Source organism: Lutra lutra, chromosome 6, assembly GCF_902655055.1.
Source record: "Lutra lutra chromosome 6, mLutLut1.2, whole genome shotgun sequence".
Lineage (NCBI taxonomy): Eukaryota > Metazoa > Chordata > Mammalia > Carnivora > Mustelidae > Lutra > Lutra lutra.
This window is the reverse complement of record NC_062283.1, coordinates 152,858,525-152,877,523: the sequence shown is the minus strand read 5'-3', so window position 1 is coordinate 152,877,523 and position 18,999 is coordinate 152,858,525. Positions and strand designations below refer to the sequence as shown.

The window sequence follows — 18,999 nt, the reverse complement described above, 5'->3', positions numbered from 1 at the left end:
GCCACATGTATGAGAATGCTTTCTGCATTACCGCTGCAGTAGGAAGAAATGAAGCAACCAAGTGTCCGTCAACAAAGTGTGATTAAATGTGTCCGCAGAGTGAAACAGGGTGTGTCTGTTTAGAGTTGGATGTAGAAGCTGTAGAGTAATGCATTTGGCGTAAGAACTGAAGGGAGGAGGCAGCTGATGGATGGAGAGAGGGAGGGAGAGGTAGACAGAGAGTAGAGAGATCATAGAGGATAAATGATATGTAGATGGACAGAAAGATAGATACATGATAGATAGATAATAGAAAGAAATGATGGGTAGATGGATGGATGGATGGGTGGATGGATGGGTGGATGGATGGGACAAGTGGATGGATGGATGGATGGATGGTGGGTGGATGGTTGGGTGGATGCATGGATGGATGGGTGGATGGATGAATGGATGGATGGATGGTTGGGTGGATGGATGGACAAGTGTATGGATGGATGGGACAAGCAGATGGATGGATAGATGGATGGATGGATGGATGGATGGATGGATGGATGGATGGTTGGGTGGATGGATGGACAAGTGTATGGATGGATGGGACAAGCAGATGGATGGATGGATGGATGGCTGGATGGTGGATAGGCGAGTGGGTGTGTGGGTAGCTGGATGGATAGACAGACTGGCACACAGGTGACAGACAGAGATGAAGTTATCAAGGTGGTAAGTGTCAACAATGTTGAAAGTGTACATCCCTCCATCGGATGCATGACAAGAGCACAGCCTCGCTTCTGTGATATTCCCACCTCAGGTACATAACCGGAACCAGGAGGGACCCTTAACAAAATGAAACCAAGGAGCATCCTACAAAATAACAGGTCCAGAATCTTCAAGTACAGTCATAATTCAAGAAGAGTTTGAGCCACTGCTCCAGCTTGACAGAGACCAGCAGGATGGGACAGGTAAATGCATTAGTCTGAACAGGGTTGTTCTGACCTGAAGGACGCTGATGAGATAACTGGGGAGATCTGAGTTGAATATTAGATGGTAATTATGAATCAACATCAATGTCTTGATTTTAATTACTAAAATTAATGACTAATGATTAATTAGTTACTTTAATTGATTTTTTAAATTATCCCTTGCTTAGGATAATGCCTTTGTGTGTAGAAAACACACACTAAGATATTAAGGTATTAATAGTGATGGGCATTCTCAATGGTTCTGGCGAAACAGGAGAACGTTCTTCATACTGTACATATAACTTTTTCACAAGCTTGAGACTTGCAAAAACTTTGAAGGCAAAAACTTCTAGTGGATTCTCATATAAAGTAGTGTATAGAGCATGTCTTCCTACAGAAACCAGATGAACATGATAGTAAAGAAACGAACAAACAAACAAAAAAAACAAAGTATGATCTATACCCACAACTGATTTAAATGATTAAAATATCTAGGGAGGCACGGCACTGGTGTCACAAATACCGCCCTTCACATCTGACCCTGGGGGACACACAGCACCCCAGCCAGCTCTGCATCCTTTCTTTCTACCGTGAAACCAAACTCAAGTGCCAGGTACACCTTCCTGTTGCCTCACAGGTGAACAGCATCCAGGAATCCTCAAGTCACAATCGGAAAGAGAGAGTCAAAGGTAAACAGAAAAGCTGACACTGTACAAAACAGAGACAATTAAAAACAAAACAGAAAGTTCGTATCCATAGAGAGATTCAAGAAGCTCCTATATCCACACAATAAAAATGGTATGATATAAAAATGGTCCAGAGAATAAGGTCCACCAATTTTTTCTAATTTGACAGATATCTATCTTTATGGCTCAGTATGTCAACACGAATAGCTTAGACAATGTGATTCATAAGAGAGAAGAAAAGGATAAAACTCAAAAGCTCTCCTTCTTCTTGGAACTGCCGTGTCCTTACGTAACCAAATGTGGAGGCCGGCGGCTCTGCAGCGAACAGTGACAGGGAGCAGCAGATTCGTTCTTCGGGAATCACTGGCTCAGGAGGCTGGATTCCTGACATGCACAGCCAGGTTCTGGCCGGCTCTCCAGGGCCTAGAAACAGCGTTCTCTGTGGGTGCAAACAAAGACAGATTAAGTTCCTCAGAAATGGACAAGGATTCCAAGTTCATGGAAAACAAAGGATAGGACCAACGAAATAGGAATGAGGTGAAGGGTGGGAAAGCCAGAAAAAATGCTGACCATCTGCAAGGGAGCCTGGGGCCTTGGTACAAATCCAGTTCCCTCGTGGGGGCCCAAAACTGTTCCCTGAGCTCAAACCCATTCTCAGGGGGCACTTGTGAGAGAGGATACCACTTTGATCTTGTGTGTGTGTGTGAGAGAGAGAGAGCAGAGTCCACTGCTCCTGTGATTTAAAAAAGAGCAATGGGGAGAGGGAGGGTTCCCTTAGACAGTAAATACCAGCTTCTCTGGAACCCCTTTCTGCCTGTGATGCTAGGGACAGGAGACAATGGCAGAAGAAGAAGGACAAGATGCTAAAATTCCTTTATTTCTCACATTCTAGGACAACCTGAGATTCCAGGCATGACTTTCCCAACACCATTCCACACGACAGCTGTCCTCCTCCTCCGCAGAAAGCTCCAAATTCAGATGCCGCCCGAGCAGGCAAGTGAGCCCACAATGTAATCTTAAGGTCAAGACAATGAACACAATGGAAGACGGGGCAGGACCCAGCACTTTCCCAGTGACGGGTTCTTGTCCACACAAGGAGGTGTAGGCAATGCCGAATGGAGGAAGGAGAGGCCAATGAGCGAAGAATCCGTTTCGAGAGCCTAGAAAAAGTATCAAGTAAGTTATACCTTGAGTAAACAGACTGAAGCAAATAATGAGGAAAATAGACTGACAGATGAGAAAACAAACAAAAAAAGAATCAGCAAAGTCAAAAGTTGGTGCTTTGAAAAAAAAAGTGATAAAGTTGTGAAACCATTGCTAAGGCTGATCCAGGGGGCGAGGAAGGAGAGAAAACACACACAGCCAAATGGCAGGCAAACGCTGGGCAGGGAGCATGCACATTTGATACGCATTTGTAGACGATATCATAGAACACTTAGTCAACACAACTGAAAATATGGACGCGATGAGAAGAAATCTGGAGCAACACGTCTGCGACAAACTGACACAAGCAGAAACAGAAAGTCTGAGCAACTGCGCAGCTATGGACGACTCCGGCGCACGACGGAAGACACCAGCGGCTACGGACGACTCCGGCGCACGACGGAAGACATCAACAGCTACGAACGACTTCGGCTCATGACTGAAGACATCAACAACAAAAACCCAGGCACAGATGGCTTCATCTATATTCCACCACCGTACAGAAACCCTTACACTGAGTGCCAAGAAGGGATATTTTCACTCAGTCTGTGAGGCCAGCACAGCCTGACTCTGAAAACCTGAGGAAAAAATTACAAGAGAAAAGGAGGGGCTGACCTCACTCATGAAAACAGATGCAGAACTCCAAAACAAAATACTGTCAAACTAAATCCAGCAATATACAAAGGGGGAAAATATGTCATGACCAATTTGGTTTATCCAAAAATGCAAGGTTAGCTTTACATTTGTAAATTGATTAACATAATTCATATTAATAGGAAAAAAAGAAAGTAGTATAATCATTTCAATAGCAGAAAATATAGTTGGTAAAATTCAATATCCATTCCAGAAACAGAAGACAATTTCCTTGATCTGATAAACAGTATCTACAAAACACATTCAGCAAACATCATTTTTAATGGTAAAATACAGAAAACTTTCCCACCACTCTTGGATGTGAACATGGATGCTTGACATCATCACTGTTTTTGACATTGTACTGAACGTCCTAGCCACTGAAATAAAGCCAAATAAATAGACAGGTGGGAGATAAAGAGATAGAGATAGAGATACATAGAGATGGTATAAGGATGGGAAAGAAAAAATTAAAACTTCCATCAGTCACAGATGATATGAATGTATATGGAAAAATATTTAAAAATCTAAAGATAAATTATTCAAGAGAATAAATGAGTTTAGCAAAGTTGTTAGAGATATCCCTGGTATTTCCATACATCATCAACAAAAATAAGGTAACATTGACAACAGTATAAGGGAAAAGAAAACACCAAGAAAGAAGGGATAAACCTCACGAAAGATGTGCAAGATCTCTAAACATAAAATTATAAAATATTATTTAGAGATATTAAAAAAATCTTTATAAAAAATCTTTATTCCATGTCCATGGACTAGAAGAAATAGTATAAAGACACCATTTCTTTCCAAATAAACTCTAGAGTTAATGTGTGATCCCTGTCGAAAAACCAGCAGGCTTTTTGTAGAGATCTACATACTGAGTCTAAAATTCACACAATATTGTCCAGTGCCCAGAGTACTCAAGACACCCCTGAAGAACAAGGTGGGCGAGCGTGCTCCACTGGGTGTCACCACGGCATAAAAAGCCACAATAATCAGGACAAGTGCCAGGATAGGCAAACTAATCAAATAGAAAAGGGAACCCAGAACAGACATAAATATATTTATAACAAAGGTGGAAATGCATCACAGTTCAAAAAGGACTGTTTTTTTTTTCCCCAACAAATACTGCACTAGGTTATGTGTTTGAGAAAAAACAGTGTTTTCCCCCACCTCATACAATACATAATGATTGCAGGTGGATGGTAGATCTAAATGAAAAAAGTGAAATCATACAGTTTTGAGAAGCAGCATTAAATAATATCTTGAAGAGCCTGGATGAGCAAACATTTCTTTAAAATGGCACAAAAAGGACAAATGATAAATAAGAACACAGAAAAATGAAGAGTTTCTGTTCTCCAAAAGACACCGTTAAGAGAGTCCACAGGTAGGGGGGAAGACAGATACAAAACTGAACAAGGGTTCATATCCAGCGCAACCCTCTCTCTGTCTCTCTCTGGAAGAAAATGTAAGGGAAGAATCATGAATTTTCCTGTAGAGAAAACCAGCATCCGGAACCTCACTCACTGCATTCATTATACACCTGAGCAACCTGGAGGCAAGCGTTCTCGGAGCCGAGGTCTCCTCAGCTCCAGTCTCATGCTCTTTCTCCACGAGCAGACAAGATAAGCACACAGGACTGAGAAAACAGCAACAGCAACAAATCATAGGATAACCTGAAAAACTCGGTGATAAAAATACTCAAGAAACTAGGAACTGAAGGGAATTTTCTCCTCCCGATAAAAAGGCATCTAAGAAAAACCTGCAGCTAACGTCAGACTCGATGGTAAAAGACTGAACATCTTCCCAAAATCAGGAACAAGACAGGCATACCTGTTCACACCACGTCCGTATGACATTGTAATGGAAGTTCCAGGCAGTAAGATAAAAAAAAGAAATTTAAAAGCATCCAAATATGAAAGGGAAAAAGTAAAACTATTTCTATTTCCAGACAACATGTCTTGTAAATTTAAAAAATGCAAGGAAATCCTCTAAACATTTACGATAACTAATACAAAAATTCAGCAGAATTCAATTGCTTATTTCTACAAACTAGCAATGAACATTCTGAAAACTGAACTAGAAAACATTTCCACTTATGATAGTACCAAAAAGAATTTTGCAAATATTTTTATTAGAAGTAAACTTAGCAAAACAAATATAAGCCCTGCACACTGAAAACTACAGAACACTGTTGAAAGACATTAAAGAACTAAATATTTAGAAAAAATCCCATGCTTATGGTTCAGAAGACTTAACCTTAACGGTGGCAACACGTCTTCAACCAATCAACAGATTCCATGCAATCTCCATCAAAATCCGAGTCAACTTCTTTGCAGGAATTGACCAGCTGATCCTTATGGATTCCATCCATATGGAAATGCAAGGGACCCAGAATAGCCAAAACAATTTTGAAAAAGAAAACGGTGGATGACTTCTGCTTCCTGACTTTAAACCTCACCACGAGTCTGCGGTATTCAAAGCGCCGTGGAATAGGCACGAAAACACACACACAGTAGCAGAACTGAGAATCCAGAAACTAGTTTTCTGAATCAGCTGATTATCGACAGGAGTCTCAAGACAATTTGGACAAAGAACGGGCTTTCCAACAAATGGTGTCAGGACAGGGGGACATCTGCATGCAGAAGAATGGAGCTGGACTCCTACCTTGTATTGTGCACAAGAAACAACTCAAAATGGATCGAGGACTTAAATGTAAGCACTAAAACCATAAAAAGTCTTAGAAAAAAAGCAGATGTGATCTCTGACCTTTGGTTGGACCATGGTGTCTTAGATATGACACCCGGAGCACAGGCAACAAAAGAGAAAAATTGGTAAGTTGGACTGCATCAAAATTAAAAACAATTTTGCTACCAAAAGTGTACTTTTTAAAACACTACCAAGAAAGTGAAATATTACCCCACAAAAGGGAAAAGACATTTGTAAATCATACACCTGATAATGAAATTGTGTCTCCAATGCATAAAGAATACTTACATCTCAATAATTAAGGGACAATTTTAAAAAGGGGCAAAGGATCTGATACACATTTGCCCAAAGAAGATATACAAATGGCCAATACATCCATGAAAATACACTCCATGTCAGTAGCCGTAGGGAGACGCAAATCAAAATCACAGTGAGATACCACCTCACACTTACTGAGATGGTCACAAGCAGAAGGACGAGTGCTGGCATGGGCATGGTGACACTGGGTCCTCCGTTCGGCACTGCTGAGAATTTAACAGTCTGTCCATATCTGGGCTATTGGGGACATCACTGCTATAAACATCGGGGTGCAGGTGCCCCTTTGGGTCACTGTGTTTGTATCCTTTGAATAAATACCTAGTAGGGCAATTACTGGGTCATGGGGTAGCTCTGTTTTTCATGTTTTGGGGGAGCCTCCGCACTGTCCTCCAGAGTGGCTGCCCCAGCTTGCATTCCCACCAACATGTAAGAAATGTGCATCAACAGATGAGTGGATAAACACACACACACACACACAATGAAATACTACTCAGCCATCAAAAGGAATGAAATCTTGCCATTTGCAAAGACACAGATCTAGAGGGTATCATGTTAAGGGAAATTAGTGAGAGAAAGACAGAGACCATATGAAACAAACCAGATAAACACAGGGAAAGAAGGAAGGAAAAATAAAACAAGTGAAAACAGAAAGGAAGGCAAATCATAAGAGACTCTTGACTCTCGGGGAACAAACTGAGGGCTGCTGGAGGGCAGGTGGGGGAGGGGCAACTGGGGGATGGGCATGAAGGAGGCCCGTGACGTCCTGAGCAGGGGTGTCCTATACAGCTGATGAATCACTAAATCCTACCTTGAAACTAATAAAAATAAACAAATCAATAAATCAAAGCAGTCAGTCAGGCGTTCAAAAGGTCGCCCAGCGTAGCCCCCTCCTTGAGGTCCGCGCCCACGGGAGTGAACGTGCACTTCCGGCTAAAAGCCAACCCTGAATGGCCATAGATCTTTCAAAGAAGCCAAAAAGGGGCACCAGCCCGAATGCCCACCAGTAAAGAACAGAGAAGTAGAAGTGGTCTTACCCACAGGACGCGACACTGCCCACCAGGAGGAAGAATGAACGACGGGGTCCCCGACAGCATGCCAAACCGTGGACACAGCAGCCCAGCCGGAAGAGGCCAGCCGCAAAGCACTGTCCAGTATGATCCCGCACACGGGCAGGTCGCAGCACAGGCACAGTAGTGGTCCTTGAGGACCGGGATGTAGACGGGGAGTGGAGGCTGAGGCTAAGGGGTAGATGGCTTCTTCCGGACCACTGATCGTGGTGACCGTTGCACACCTTGTGCTGGCTGTGAATACAGAAGGAATCACCAAGTTGCACACTTCGAACAGGTGCACTGTAATAATAGGTTCGTTGCATCTCCATAAAGCTGCTATTACCCCCCAAAACCGGGGGGGGGGGATTCCCACTGCTGATATACATTAGGAAAAGTGGGTATTACCTTTTTCCAATCTATAACAAGCTTAAAAAGGTACCATGGTCCTTAAAAAGTGGTACCCTCCCTTGGGACGCCTGGGTGGCTCAGTTGGTTAAGCAGCTGCCTTCGGCTCAGGTCATGATCCCAGCGTCCTGGGATCGAGTCCCACATTGGGCTCCTTGCTTGGCGGGGAGCCTGCTTCTCCCTCTGCCTCTGCCTGCCATTCTGTCCGCCTGTGCTCACTCGCTCTCCTCTCTCTGACAAATAAATAAAATCTTTAAAAAAAAAAATAAGGGGTTTATAAAAAAAAAAAAAAGTGGTACCCTCCCAAGAATTTATCTTAATTTAAATAAAAAACGAAAAACAAACAAACAAACAAAAACCACCACCTTTCACCGCGTTCGTTCCCCTTTGGGCCCTTTCTGGCCCTCCTGCCGGGGTCCTCCCTCTCCTTTGGTCCCCTCCAGACTCACCGAAAGGCTTGGGTCCCCGGGCGCCCTAGGGCACGGGGCCGCGACGACGGGGCGGGCCCGGGGGCGGCCGCTGTGACCTGGGGCGTGTGCAAACACCGCCCTCCGCGGCCACCGATAGGTCCCACCCCACCTTGGAGACCTGCGGGGCGGGGGCGGGGAGAAGCTGCGCAGGAGGCCTCGCGCGCGGCCCGGGAGGCTCCGAGGAAGCTCGGGGAGGCCGGGGAGGCCGGGCAGGCTCCAGGGAGCCCGGGCAGGCTCGGGGGAGGCCAGGAGCGGGATGTGGGCGCCGAGCTGCCCGCCGGGGCCCGCGGGCTGGGACCGCCGCAGGGTGGGCGCCCGGCTGCGCGCGGCGCTCGCGGGGCTTCGGGAGCTGCAGGGGCTGCGCGCCACACAGCAGGCGCGCGTGCGGGGCGCCCTGGCCATGCAGTCCCCGCCGGGCCCCGCCGCCCCCCAAGGCCCCGCGCGCCCCGAGCACCCCCGCGGCCCCCGCGCGCACGAGCTGCGGTTGGAGGCGGCGCTGGCGGCGCTGCAGGAGCAGCTGGTAAGGAGCGCGGGGCCCCGGGGGTGCTGGGCGCGCTGGGCGGCTGGGGGCCGGGCCACCTGGTGCGGGCAGCGCGGTGGCCGGACTGCCCCACTGATAGAAGGGGACGCAGTTCGGGTTCGGATGGGACGGCCGCGGAGGCCCGCGGCACGCGGGTGGGGATCCGGACTCGGAAAGGCACACCGGGGCTGCCCCGTGGCGCTGCCTCCTGCTCCCGCGGACGGGCTCTGAGCGCGCCCTCCTGCTAGACTTCCGGGCTGTCCGGGGAGGAGCGGCTCAGTCGGTTTCCCGGGGCGGGGGCTCCCTGGGGTCCTGGTGTCGGACCCTGGGTGCAGGTGGCCCCGCCGGGCAGGCTCTGGAGCCGCACTGCTCGCGTGCTGGGCGCAGCCCGAATCCGTACATCAACCCCGAATTGCTCAGGTTAGCTGGGGTCGGGTGGGTTGTAACAAAATGTCGAGGAAAGCATGTTTCCCAGAAAAGCTTCAGCTCCAAAGTGTAACCTGACCTGCAGAATGAGGCGTGTCGGCTGAGTCCCAGAGGCTGAGTCCCAGAGTGGTGGAACCGGGCACCCTCTTAGGGCGCCTTTACCTGTGTCTCCTGGCTCCCTAGCCTCCTCCAAACGCCAGCTCGCTCCTTCTCACGGGCTTGAAGGCACTCCGACGGTTGTTCCCGGGTTTTAATCTGCTGCGGGCCTTCTCTTCGTGTATCGGAAACAACTGGAGTTTTTCCAGCATTGCAGTACGTTTTAAAGGAAAAATGAAAGGCTCTATGGGAAGGTTCATATCCAATGGCGTTCATTCTAGTCCTCTTTAGAATTTTTTAAATCTGGAAGTTCAGATCTGTTGTGTTTAGAAGCTGCTGGCTGTTCTTGTAAAGCCGGCTGGACTGTTCTGCCGCCTTCCTCTCTGCCTAGCTCCCTCCGGTGACCAGCACGTTGGGTGTTTCTGGATTCCAGAACCTGGAAGATGCCTCCCGGGACTCCGGACCACATTGCAAAAAAACAGGCGGAAGGTGGAGGGAGCAGAACCTGGGGCTGACTGCGCAGAGTGCTCTCGGCCTGTGACAGCCCTCCGCACAGGGCAGGGGCCAACTCTGGGGCTGGATGGAACTTGCGGTTTACCCACCCTCCCTGGTCTGCCCCGGTTCCCCGCGCGTCTGCACCCAGGGCTCCCTGGCACCCGGCCGCCCATAGAAATGCGTGCCTCTGGGGAGAGCTGGGAGCAGCTGAGATGCAGCCCTGAACTCGTCCACCGGCGCGAGCACAGCTGATGATTAACTCGACTTCAGGGATGCACCAATCAGACTTGCGAGTCGTCAGCCTCTAATTACAAGTAGCCTTTGGAAGAGATCAAACAGGTTTTTTTGTTTAATTTTTTTTTAATGTGGGGACCAGAAGGAACACGCAGACTTTGTCTTCAAACTTTGTTCTTGGCGTGGATTATGTGATCAAAAGAGAAGAACTGAATTTGTGTGACATCAGCTGGGGCTTAACACCTCCCTGTTTTCTTGCAGGGAAAACCCAGGAGTAGGGCCAGAGCTGTGGAGAAAGCGTGATCCATGGGCCTCCCGGCCAGGGCGGCTGCCAACCCGCAGCGCCGCTCACTCCGCCCCCCACCCCCCCACGCGGGCAGCCGGGTGTCCGTGCTCGGGTGAGAAGACGGGAAGGGCTTGGATCTGCCCTCGCGGCCTTGTCGTGCAGGAGTCCCCGGGTCGGTGAGCGGAGCGGTTCTGGGGACCTGCACCGCACTCGGGGCTGAGCAGTTAGCACGGTGACACGGACTGAAGTAGGCTGTGCCTGAAGTCGCAAAGGAGCATGCAGTAGGCGCTTCGTAGGTGTGCGATGAGCGGATACAGGAGTGTCTTCCATTCCTCTGCTGGGAGAGAACTTTCCTGTCTCCCTGTTGGAGCTGACGATGCCCCGTGACCCTGAGCCGGGCAGCTGCTCCTCGCTGGCGGGTCCTGGGCTGATCCGTGGATAACTTCAGGGAGACCTGTCATCCCTGAGAGGCCGCGGCCATCCCTGCTGCGCAGGGGTGAGGTTCCAGCGACACCCACGTCGCCTGTGATGCCCCAGGGCAGGCCGAGGGCTCCACCCCCCCTCCTCGGGGGCTGCCAGCGGCACTGGGAGAGGTGCTCCGAGGTGCCGTGAGGAAGGCCCCTGGGGACCCCGCCGCGACATCTTACCCCGAGGAATTTCCCAGGAGCTGGCTCGGCAGGTCGTGACATGTCCTGAGAGTGGCAGCGCCACGACTGCTTTCCGCGGGCAGGTGCTGGCATTAAGGACAGCAAGAGCCAGCGGGCTGCCTCTGCCCGGGTCAGCAGGAGGTCGGCTGCGTTCCTGCTTCCTGGGCCTGCCCGCTGGCTTCCTGAACCCTCCGGGGACGAACTGGCTCAAGGCCCCCAGCGGGGGCAGGGCGTCCCCGACAGTGCCAGGCCTCCGTCCTGTTCCCACACGGCCCATCTGTGCCCCTGGCCTTTGCTGGTGGTCGGTGGACTTCTCGTGCAGTCTGGCGGTCTACGGGCCCCCGGGTAGCTGCGGCTTTCACCTGTGTCCTGTTTCCTGTGTAGACGCTCAGCTTTTGAGGAGAGAGAAGGTGTTTCAGACGCCGTGGGTGTGTTCTGAACTCGAGGGCAGGTTTCCTTTTTGTCCTTTGGCTCTGCCGTGAAGGCTTGAGGAGAGCAGAATGCTGACTTGTGGATGGAAACCGAGGACAAACAAGGGGAAACCAGATGGTTCTCTTACGGTACAGACAGCAAACATCGCAGAGAAAGGATAAGCCGAGTCTGTTTTTAACGGTGATCTCTAGAATGCCCTTCTCAAGCCTCTCGTGTTCGTCCGTTCCTAAGAACCCTTAGCGTTCCCTGGGAAGCTTGTCCAGATGCGCAGTCCCAGGGGTGACCAGGATCCCCAGAATCTGTGTTTACGCTCAGGCAATCCCACCTCCCGGGGACTTGTGGGTGTGCACTGCCTTCCCCCTCGGCCCCAAACACAGGCTGGGGGAATCCTGACTCCGTACACCGCCATGATAGTGAGCGTGGATGCTGGGGATGGAGGTGGGGACGAGGGGCACCCCAAACGTGCCGGCTGCTCTGACGGGGGTGCCCGTGACTGCCACTGTCCTGGTCCCCCAGTGCCCATGTGCCAGTGACATCTTCTCTGCAGAGGAAATACGTGGGGAGAGAGTGGCCGGCTTCAGTGGCTCGTGCTCTCTCCTGGTCACAGACTTAACCTGGGCTCTTAGCACAAAGTTAGACACCAAGAAGGAGTAATGAAAAGCAGAAACATGAAAACCCCAAGTGAGGGACGGGGAAGGGTTAGCGAGGACAGTGTCATCCCAGACAGCGAAGCCCGTGCCTGAGCTGGCGGGTCCCAGGGACACGGTAAATCGTCGGTGCACCCCCGAGCCTGTGCGTCTGTGAACTCAATCAGGAACCGCCCACCGAAGGCCTGGCTGGCCACACAGTAGTCACAGAGCGGCCATTCTCAGCACAGACACACAGAGGGGACTCTCTTTTTTGGAAATCGGCTCAGAGGAGCCCTGGGGACTCAGAGGTGCCCTCCTCCTCCAGAAGGACGAGAACATCATGATTTGGAAGAGAAGCAGTCAGATTGCTTTGTAAGCATCGAGCTGTGACCCCACAGAGTAAGGCACAGCAGCCCTATTTAGGACAAGGAAGAAAAAGTCATTTGCAGTGAAAACACACACTGGCCCCTTTGCCTGAATCTAGCGTTCTTTGTGGGGAGGGTATGGCGCGAAGCCCATCTTTGCACACCCACTGGCTCTCTCTGCCACGGCTCTTAACACGGTCACATTTTCCTTGGTGAAAATATTCAGAGCAAGAGGCCGCATGTTCAGGCTGGACTGGATGGTTCGGGGATTTAAAAGTTTTTATTAAATCCAGGACTGGTTTTGGCTGTGATACGTTCACAGATTGTCTTATGGCGGTAAGACTCTGTTGCTGTGACATGTGGAGTTTGCTCTCGGAGCCGTGGATGTGGTCCCGGAGCAAAGGGGAGTTGGGCATGGTGGCCCAGGGACGGTGGCCCGGGGATGGTGACCTGGCATGCACCAGGCACTGTGTCAGGCCATGGGCTTGTCACCCACTTCACTTCTCTGGGGCTGGATCTGAAGGCTGTGCCCCGCGACCCCCTCTTAAGAATCGGCAGTTCCCACTTCCCTCCTGGACCGCAGCCTCGTGCTGAAATTACAGAGATAATTATGGGGTTCAGGGGACTTCCTCCCCTGTGATATTAAATTTGAAACACAGTCATTTTCTTAAACAGGGTGAACCACATAATTACATCCATTCATTATTTGCCTTAAACTTAATTGTTGATAAAAATAAGAAATTTATGCAGCAGGCCCTGAAAACGGTGTTGCTTGACGATGGAGAGGAGGGCGTCCACATCCGTGAGGCACTCGTGCTAGTTCTGCGTCTTTATTATTTACGTGTGGGTGTGCAAATGCGCATTATGGACAGTCAGCGTGTACACGTACGTGTATTATGTGATCACACACAGACGTGCGGCTGATGCTGTGATAACCCGTGTATGCCTGAGCCCGGAGAGGGTAGAGCCTCAGGGCGGAGCCAAGATGTGAACCTCTAAACCCAGAAGATTCTGGGGCAGACTTCCAGGCGCACTGTCCTCTCCTGCCCGGCCTCTGCCCCTGTCCCTAAGGGTTCCACAAGGCCTGGAGGTGACACCTGTGAAGGGGGATACACAGAAGGGGGCCTCTTTCTCCCTCAGGGACTTTCCCATGCCCTGAAAAGTCTGGGGGCCGCACGGGGCCTGCTGAGCAAGAGAAGGAGGCACACGCGCGTGGGAAGGTTGGTTCTTACATAAGCCTGGAGAACAGCAGCCGAGCGCGTCCTCTGGGCCACGTGTAAGAGCAGGGCTGCCTTTCACCCTGAGCTCGTGCCCGGTCAGTCTCCTTCGGAGGACATACCTCGTGGAGAACTGCTGACGCTTCCAGAAGCCTGCCGTGGCGGCCGACAAACCGGTCGGCGGGGGCAGGGCCTCTTTTCCTCTGGCGACCAGAGGGCCGGAGCTTTGGCTCAGGGGAGTGGAGAGAAGCTACCAGGCTTTGGAGCCGGAGCCGCGGGCGTTGGGAGGGTACATCACGTGCCCGGTGGTCACTTCCCAGGGGCGTCAGGCTTGCTCTCTGCGCTTGGACAGCTTTGTGTCCCACGTTCCCCCCAGAACCGCTTACGACGCCAGGACGTCGGCCTGAAGACCCACTTGGAGCAGCTGGACCGGCAGATCAGTGAGCTACAGCTGGACGTGAGCGGACCCTGCGGCAGGGCGGCCGACGGCGACAGCAGGCCCAGCTCAGGTAGGCCGCGCGCCAGCGGGCAGTGCTGCTGTGGAGAGGCCCCCCTTGCCCTCTGGGGGACCCCACACCTTGGGGGCCGGTGCTGCGGCGGGGTTCCTCCCAGGCTCTCAGGCCCAGCTCAGTGAGCACAGCCCCCACCCGGAGAACCTGTTCCCAGGGAGCACTAACCATGCACCTCTTCCTTCCTCTTCCCTGAATGTGTTTCTGGAAAGAGGAGCGTGTGCCCAGTGTGCGTTTATGGGGGGCTTCTTGCTGGGAAAGGCTTCCAGTGGACGAACCCTCCATGAGTGTCTCCCTTTCTCTGGGATGACACACGTTCCAGGCTCTGTTCAGGTCGGAGTAACAGGGAGGTGGTAAGGACCTGTTTTAGGAGATGATAGTCTATAGGTTTATGGAATCTCAACTCTGGGTAATTTATCAGAGAAGGTGGGCAGGACACTGTCCCCTTGCCTGCTGCCCATGTGTCCCTTGGTTTAGAGCTGCAAGGAGATGGCTCTGGAGCCCTTCCAACTCTCCTGGTTCAGGGCATGTCATCCCATGTGCCCGGAGCCTGGTGCACACACAAACCCAGGAGACCGTGGACAGCACTGTCTGCTGTTTCTCAGTCTTTTTGTAAATTTGCAAAACCACGGCTTGGTCTGGGTATCCAGCGCATGGAGTGGGGTGTGGGCTAGAGACCCCTGTGTGCTGTCCTTCCTCTGACGGCTGCAGGCACCTGGGAAGGGGGTAGAAGAATGCCAGCAGCCTGGCCACATAGGGAGAGGGAAGCCACTTGCCTGAATGGGGGGCGAGCAGGTGGTGGGCTCCCACGGACTGTGCTCACAGGGCGACAGTGGACAGTAACGGGGAGTCCCCAGATGACTTCTCCAGTGCCCGCGTGCTTAGATCCTGATCCCCTCTTAGCCCTGGGGCCAGCTCGGGCAGGAAGGGGGCTGCTGCGCCAAGGTCCCTGACTGCCTCCGCTCACCCCATCTAGGCTTCTACGAGCTGAGTGACGGCGGCTCCTGCTCCCTGTCCGCATCCCGCACATCCGTGTGTAGTGACCGCGTGTACTCCTCCCTGGGCACTTTGCAGCCAGCCGACCCCACGGCCAGGCCCGACGCGGGGGACAGCCGGCCCCGGTCGGCCGACGAGACCACTGTGCACGGAGCGCCCCTGCCTGCCTGGAGACCCCTGGCCACAGAGGAGGGCGTGTCCCGGCCCAGGCCAGTGTCTACAGGTAAAGGAGAGCCGGGCGGGGTGGGAGGCCCCCTCCCAGGTGGCGGGGGCTGCTGAGTTCAGAGCCTGGAAGCCCCATGTATACTTGGTGCCAGTATCAACCCCACAAGTACCACTCCAGGCGTTTTTGGGTTTTGGATAGAGACAGGAATACTACTGTTCATTGCAGCAAGTCTGCTGTGATAAAAAGCATTCTTTTCTTATAATTTAAGTGGACATCGGGAAGTTATTTTACAAATCCTTCTACAACCCTTACACACCCTGACTGGCACCGTCTGTCATCGGCATGTACACAGCACCCAGAGTGACCCAACCTCAGATGAACGAGGGCATCAAAACAATCGATTTTGCGTCCAGGCTTTACCTTGCATTGTGGCAGAGAGGGGAGACGGGAGCAGGTGACGGAGTGAGCGTGCGAGCGAGAGCCCTTTCTGCAGGCTCGTGTCCCAGCATCGGTGTGCACGGGCGGCTGCTCCCACCGGCCTCCCGCCACACCTGCACAGGGCGCCACGCAGTCGTGATGCTGCATGGGAGGTGAGACCAGGACCATCCTGGGCTCTCCCCAGTTCACCTGTTTGCTCATTTTTCTCGTTCCCAGGTGATCTTGAGAGAGTCCTGCCGTCTGAGCTGGTGCTCCAGAAAGCCAGTGCAGACCCCAAGTCCACTTCCGTTCTCTGCCCCGGGATGGACCTCCCAGCCCCCGTGCTGGACCCCAAGTACCAGTGTGACCTGGTGTCCAAGGGAGGCAGGGAGGTGTACCCGTACCCCAGCCCCCTGCACGCTGTGGCTCTGCAGAGCCCTCTCTTCGCTCTCCACAAGGAGGCCCTGCCAAGTCCGGGCCACTCGCCCCCCAGCGAGCCCCTTCACAGCCCAGCGGCCCTGGACTCCCTCCAGACCAGACCTGTCCTTGAGGCTGGCCCAGCTGCGGCCTATATAGACAGGCTGCTGAGGCTGCGAGGCCGAGGGATCCCCCTGAGGGGCAGCGTGAGTGAGCAGGGACCCCCAAGACGTGAGGTGCCCCTATCCCCGCCTGTGCTTGGTGGCCAGAGAGCAGAGAGGGAAGGTGGCCTGGACAAGCTGGTGTGCACCCCAGAGAGAGCAGGGATGGGTGGGATGGCTCAGAGGGGGAACACCAGCAGGGATGGCCTTGAGCAGCGGGGACCTGAGCTCCTCACAGCCACCCCTCACCCCAGGAGCCTTCCAGAGGAGGGACCTGAACCCCAGAATGGCTGCGTCCGTGGGGAGACTACATGGGGCTCCCCTCCGCTGGGGCGTGGGCCAGCCCAGTCTCCCCACCTACAGGCTCTCAGCTGCCAGGACGGCACAGTCTTGTTGCCCACCAGGAAGGGGGGCAGGGAGAGCCCCGCGCTGGCCCCAGGCCTCTGTGCCCACCCCCCGCTTGCTGACCGTGGGGCTTCCCTCTTGGGGCTGAACACAGGCCACCCCAAGACAAAGGCTGTGAAGGTCAAGAAAGGGGCCACCGACAAGGTCCAGCCATCCCCCGGGAGGGCCCTCGCAGCCCCCCTGCTCCCCCCCGAGTGGGGACAGGGTCTCGGGAGGAGGCCCATGCCGGCAGGGGCAGTGCCTAGCCGGTCCTGCTCTGAGCCCAGACTCTACCCCGTGCCCCTCCTGGTGCCCCTGCTGGTGACCCGACGGGAGGGTCGCCGGGCCCCCGCGCAGGCCTTGTTCCCCTCGGAAGTGGCGGCTGGTGGGCAGGTGCAGGAGAAGCAGCGGAGGTGGCTGTCCTCCGTGGAGGTCGCGGGCAGCCTGGGGCCCCCCAGGCCAGCAGTGAGCCGAGCCAGGGGCCCGCAGCCGGTGTGTGCCCGGGCCAGGCCCAGGCTGCCCCGTCAGGATGCCCGGGTCAGGAGTGAGTCAGAGGGCTCCGAGCCCTCGGCTAAGGGTGCCTCCCTGCTCTACTCCGCGGTGGCCGAGACCAGCGAGGACGGGGCCAGCGACCACACCGCCAGCCGCTTTGGAGACCGGGAGTCCAGCAGCAGTGACTCAGAAGTCAGGGCCTGGCCTCGGGCGTGTCCCCCGCAGCCCTCGAGGGCCCCAGGCACCCGCAGGTCACCCCTGCCCCCGATGCCCAAGCTGTGTCGCATCAAGGCCTCCAAGGCCCTGAAGAGAAAGATCCGAAGGTTCCAGCCGGCGGCGCTCAGGGTCATGACCATGGTGTGAGGCCACGGGGGTCAGCAGAGAGCCTCGCCGGCCGGACACAAGCCAGGAACACCCCCGGGAAAGCCGTCCTCTGCGGAGTGCGGATGAGCACGCAGGCCCTGGCTAAGGCCGGGCTCTCGCTTCCCCGGCTGCCCGCCGTGTGGTGCCAACATGGATTTTCTCCCGAGTCACTCAGAGGGGTGAAGTGGTCCCTGGGCTCGCCCCATGGACCAGCTCTGAGGAGCTTTTCCCTGCCCGGTGGAGACTGCGATCCGCCCCCCACCCCTGCCCCCCGCGGCCTCGGTGTCAGCATCCTCCCCGGGCAGATGGTCCCACCCAGGCTTCCCCGGTGTCTGCCCTGGGGTCCTGGTGGTGCTCCCCACCTGCAGCCCCAGGCCCCTACCCCAGCCCTGTTCTGCATGGCTGGGCACCGGGGTCGTCCCAGTCCTTCTGAACCATGACTCCCAGAAGGCATTCTCCCCGAGGGCCGGGTGGAGGACAGTGCGAGAGAAATCAGGGTGTGAATCCTGTGGTAAGTCCTCACCGGCCAGACACGCGGGTTATGCCGGTACCGTCACCGGCCCGTCTCCTCACGCGCCGCTGCTCCTTCCTGCGGCTCTCAGTGGGCTCCCGGACCAGCCTGACCCCCCGCCTGGGCGCCCCCCCAAAGGTGGGAAATCACCGGTTCCAATACACAAAACGGAGCCTGAAAGTGTCGGCTCAGTCCGTGGACGGTGTGACTCTTGGTCTCGGGGTTGAGAGTTCAAGCCCTGCGCTGGGTAGAGAGATGACTTACAAATAAAATCTTAAAAAAGAGTGTTTTTGAAAAAATAACCTTTTTTGGTGTTTACTCTGAAGAAACTGCCCTGCAACTTTTCCGGGATTTTTAGGGGAGCAGCCTGCCGAGTACGGCAACATTTTTAATCCTGAAGCGGCTCTACTCAAATCCTTCCCTGCCACAAAGGGCTTCCCCGGGCCCGGCCAAAAGAACGAGTGGGGGCGTCCACACTGGGGAACCTGGAGTGCCGGGGCCCTCAGCCCCTCTGCGGGGCTCAATGCACGGTTGTCCAGAATATGGGAAGGGAAAAACGCAAGAAAGCCAGACAAAGTGTTTGTAGACGTGCGGCCGTGCCTGTAACAAGTGCTGGTCTCGGGATGGAGCGGCGGCCGGTCGGGGCGGTGACACAGGGCAGGACGCGCGGGCTGCGTTGTGCGGAACCTAGAGGACACGGCCATTCCACACAGACAGAACTCGGGCCTTCCCCGAGGCTGAGTGGAACTCCCACCCGCGCCTCCCAGAACCTGCCCACAGCGGGAGGGAGGGTCTCCTCAGCTTTCCCGAAACTGCTCCAGCAATTCA

At 53.7% G+C, this 18,999-nt stretch overlaps 1 protein-coding gene across 1 annotated transcript; it reads left to right on the top strand.

The window, feature by feature from the left end:
• Nucleotides 1-8,548: 8,548 nt before the first annotated feature.
• Nucleotides 8,549-18,413, top strand: DACT2 (dishevelled binding antagonist of beta catenin 2). The gene is made up of 4 exons (XM_047735218.1): nucleotides 8,549-8,928; nucleotides 14,132-14,264; nucleotides 15,241-15,483; nucleotides 16,081-18,413. The coding sequence occupies exons 1-4, from the start codon at nucleotides 8,665-8,667 to the stop codon at nucleotides 17,658-17,660; spliced, it is 2,220 nt and encodes a 739-aa protein (XP_047591174.1). The 5' UTR covers nucleotides 8,549-8,664; the 3' UTR covers nucleotides 17,661-18,413.
• Nucleotides 18,414-18,999: the final 586 nt, after the last annotated feature.

Bases quoted from the DNA above. Each gene is read 5' to 3' on its own strand.
- DACT2 (XM_047735218.1), top strand. From the start codon at position 8,665: ATGTGGGCGCCGAGCTGCCCGCCGGGGCCCGCGGGCTGGGACCGCCGC. The intron at 14,265-15,240 runs GTAGGCCGCGCG...CACCCCATCTAG, and splicing joins CGACAGCAGGCCCAGCTCAG to GCTTCTACGAGCTGAGTGAC. The intron at 15,484-16,080 runs GTAAAGGAGAGC...TCTCGTTCCCAG, and splicing joins GCCCAGGCCAGTGTCTACAG to GTGATCTTGAGAGAGTCCTG.